Genomic DNA, 4,352 nt, shown 5'->3' on the forward strand with positions numbered 1-4,352 from the left:
ATTAAGAAATTAGAAAACGATGACCTATTTAATCACACAATAAGGAGGCATAAATATCTCAGCTAGACGGCCAAACACTTAAATTTAATTTTTATCTCTAGATTACGATACCGTTTTCAGAGAATCCGGTAAAATTTTAAGATATTTAGTGTGGATATTTTATGAAAAAAATTCAAACTTTAACAGAAAAAAGTTAAAAAAAAAACAATTTTTTGAAAATTTTTTATTTGTCTTAAAGCCCTTCTTTTACGAAAAAATCAAGCTACTAACGAAGAAAATCGGTGGATAAATAAAAGAATGGTGACTAGGCAAATCAAAATTAGAAATAATTTTTTTGTATGATAAATGTATGAGCAGAAAAAACGACAATGGGCCGTATGAATAAAAATAAGCAATTGCTTTTTCTTAAAATTTCAGATCTTTTACTCAATTTATTCAAACAAAATTGAAGTAGGAAAGTTGGAAAGGTGATTGAAGGGCCTTTCATTCGAAATATGCGAGAAAAGGTAAAAAACGAAATTATGGACATTTTTTTTATAAAAATGTTTGGTTTTCTTTAAAAAATACGTAATTAACTATATTAGCAGATATGTTTATCAGAAAGAGCACAAAAATACCGTTCCGACATTCCCACGACAGCCGGTTCTACGTACCGGAATGACTCGGGTTTCACCCGACCAAGGGCTGTTGTTTCGGCGATCTAACCCCGTTTAGGTCGGCGAAGTATCTCAGAAGTTGTCCGTCCATAGGGCAACATTCACTACGCATTCTCCTACTCAGGGCTGGCATCGAGTCAAACCCTGGGCCAGAAATATACACCTGCTGTGTATGCCGAAGACGTTTACACCACAACTCCACCTCAGTCAAGTGTAATGCCTGNGGGCAGAACACCTTTTGCAGAGAACACCTTTTTGCATAGGCGGCCATCGGCCGCGCTTAGGGATTATAACCATCACTACGTAGAATTAAATGGATAATTAATCAAGCTACGCTATCCACAGTATTTTTGCGTATAATTCCTTTCTGCGTAGGCGACCTTGGCCGCGCTAAGGGATTATAACCCTCACAACGTAGAATTCTCCTTTCTGTGTTGCCAAAAAAAAGGGGCAGAACACCTTTTACAGAGAACACCTTTTTGCGTAGGCGGCCATCGGCCGCGCTTAGGGATTATAACCATCACTACGTAGAATTCTTCTTTCTGTGTTGCCAAATAAAAGGGGCTGAACACCTCTTGCAGAGAACATATAACATTAATACAGCTGTTTTATTGCACTGCCTGCAGTTGTACTTAAACCTAACTATATAAAATTATACGCCAAATTAAAGGTATTTTTATGGACTTTCCGATAAACATATTTGTTAATATAGTTAATTACGTATTTTTTTACGAAAAACATACATTTTTATAAAAAACATTGCGATAATTTCGTTTTTTTAATTTTTCTCAAAATTTGCATTATGTACATAGATATATATCTGTGTTCGTATGGAAAAGTAGCTTATGTCGAAAGGCGGGCTTTAGTATAAATCGGCATTCGCAGCATAAGATTGCGAATGACTCACCGGCGCTGAGTCGTAGAACAACTTTTGGCAAATATAGGTGCAAGAAATAGTTCAGATACAAGCAAGTCAATATTCTTGTCAAGTCTCATCCAAAAATTCCTTGTCGTTTAAAGAATAAAGGGAATGCCGCATTATACTAAAGCCAGCCTTTCGACATAAGCTACTTTTCCATACGAACACAGATATATTGAATGAAAGGTCCTTCAATTACCTTTCCAACTGTGTCCATGATTTAAAAATCGGTTCAATAGTTTTCAAAATATAAGCATTTGAAAATGTTGATTATTCCACATTTAGCCCCCCCTAGCGCCGCCCCTGTCAATTTGCACCAAAAAAAAAGTTTACCATTCAACTCAGCAGAAAGGGGTGCACCACGTCCACGTTTTCTTTTTTCTCTCGCTCAAGGGTAGGTATTCTTTAGGTATGCCGAATATTCTTTTGTTCATCGCTTTTTTAAATTCCGAAATTTAATTTTGCGGATAACTTACTTTTATAACATGCAACTTCGTTATCAAATATCAGTTGGTTGAACTTACAGAGCTTCCTACCGCTATCAATGTTGTTTCCTCCGATGTTTTGTGCACATATTTTCGTGGCGTTGTAAACTTTAACGACACCATTCTACGATTTGTAGAGACCGTAGTCCACGCTATCGCCCTTAAAGCCAATAGCTCACAACCAGGCAGTGACTGAACGTGTCTCAATAGGAAATCCGTATCCAGCTGGTTGAGGCGTAAGCTACCGATCAAGTCTGGTAGTATCTGTCGGCGCCCTTCAGCGTCGTGTTCATACCAGCGTTTTACAGCCTCAAAGACATCTTTTTCGCAACTCACATTCAATTTATCGCTCTCTATGAGTGCCTGCAATCTCTCAGCACTTAAACTTAAAAATTCAGTGCTCTGGTTCACCTACAAATAACGATATATGTTGTAATCAAGAAATGAATGACAAAAAAAAACAGACATGCTCCTAAAAGACACACCTCCATGAAATTCTCTAAAACATATTCAAAGAGTTTCTCGTACAGTGGTACACACTGAGTTTCATTCTCTAAGCAATATGCCCGTTGCAGCGTATACTCAGTTATATGCCCGGAAATATAGTCAACGCAACTCAAAACGGCCCCATCTAACTTCAAAACCATAGCCGCCTTCAACATTGCACCCACATTGTCTATGGTTATGAGCGTTTTGCCGGTGTAGCAAAATGTCATTAAACGCTCAAAGGTGTCACTATTTACGTTGTTTAACTCGATAACAGGAGCTAGGCCCTGGGCGCTTTTGAAAAGGTCGTTGAAGTAAGGACTTGCTGATGCGAGTATCAAGCGGTGTGCTGGAATCCTGTGAAAATGGAAATAAAATAATTATTCTATATATGTAGGTGTGAATCAATTGAAAACTTACATAGTAGTGGGGTTAGGCAATTGAAATGTAACATCTATAAAATCCTGCTCATCGTAGAAATCGCATATTTTATTCATCTGATTTTTAATGAAATAAAGGTCATTGTCATTCACATCGGGAAGAAGTTGACGTGTAAAAGCTGTCGCCATATCTGCTCGTATTCAAAACTGCTTTATTAAAATCAAAGTATTTTTCAGATTTGTTGCTCTAGTTCCACAGCGCGCCGTTGATTATCTAGGAATGAAACGATAAGAGTAATTAAAGGTACATACTCGACACTTTTCGTTCGATACCTAGTAATTTTGGTATCGATACTTTTCAAACAAGTACTGAGTAGATGGCGAAAAACACGAGTACTAATACCATGTTCTGACCGACAACGAAAACACTTTGAAAACGAGTTTTGGGATTGTGGGCTGAAGGCTGTTCACACCGGCTGTTACTGTTTTCGTTGACATTTCTTACATGCTCTGATTACAGTTTTGCTATACAAAAGCAAAACCAAGATGCTTTTCACTCATAAATAATCGAAAAAAAGTAGTGGAGACGCCGATTGGAATGAGTGGAACGTGAGTTTTCAAGTAGTTTTCATCGAAAACTGGTTTTCGCTTGACAGATTTTACATGGACGAAAACAAAAGCTTTAGGTCGAAACCAGTTTTAGCAACGAAAACATCTTTTCGATGTCGGTCGGAACATGGTATAAGCCTACCAGCAAAAAATCCGACAACCGATCCGAAAAAGGAAAAAAGAGGATGAAGTGCGGATTCTTGTACGTTTAACGAATCCATTTTCGGGTACTTTGACGATCAGTTTTCCCACTAAAGTGTGCGGCAGAAACGTATGTACAGACATCTACCGAAAATTGTTTGTTAAACGGATACATTTTCGGCTGTTTTTTCTGAAATTTTTTGATTCACATATACTCTTTCATAGTTCAAAAAAAATTAAATAAAATTAGTAATCGCCTGACGGAATTCGAACCCGGTTACCTTCTGTAAGCTAACAAATAGCGGCACGTCCTTCTGCACGCTCAGCCTTTGCCAACCACGCATGCATGCTTTCAAATATTTAGCTTGAACAAATAAAATACAATTATTGCTTTTAAATAACATCATCTTTTTCGAACGTTTTCCGGGTACGAAATTGAATGAAAACTGTAGTTGTTTTCTATGCGTTTCCAGATACAGAAAAGCGCTCTAGACTACACTGCCGGAAAAATGTACGTTTCTTTGCTGGCAGGGAAGTAAGCACAAATTGAGCTGTTTTCTATTAAAATATTTGTTATTATGCACTTGGCTGTAAAATAGCAAATTTTGTAATTTTTTCAGTGATTAAGTCCGGCGAAAATACTTGTTAGATGCCATCTTACAATGCTTTTATCAAA

General features: G+C 37.3%; 1 protein-coding gene across 1 annotated transcript; it reads right to left on the reverse strand.

The window, feature by feature from the left end:
• Window positions 1–2,081: 2,081 nt before the first annotated feature.
• LOC108380269 (kelch-like protein 17) lies at window positions 2,082–3,570 on the reverse strand. Its single transcript, XM_017636641.1, has 3 exons — window positions 2,967–3,570; window positions 2,546–2,903; window positions 2,082–2,471 (listed from the first exon to the last, which is right to left on the reverse strand). The coding sequence occupies exons 1-3, from the start codon at window positions 3,113–3,115 to the stop codon at window positions 2,082–2,084; spliced, it is 897 nt and encodes a 298-aa protein (XP_017492130.1). The 5' UTR covers window positions 3,116–3,570.
• Window positions 3,571–4,352: the final 782 nt, after the last annotated feature.

Source organism: Rhagoletis zephyria, unplaced genomic scaffold, assembly GCF_001687245.7.
Source record: "Rhagoletis zephyria isolate East Lansing unplaced genomic scaffold, Rhagoletis_zephyria_1.1 Rzeph_scaffold_18736, whole genome shotgun sequence".
Lineage (NCBI taxonomy): Eukaryota > Metazoa > Arthropoda > Insecta > Diptera > Tephritidae > Rhagoletis > Rhagoletis zephyria.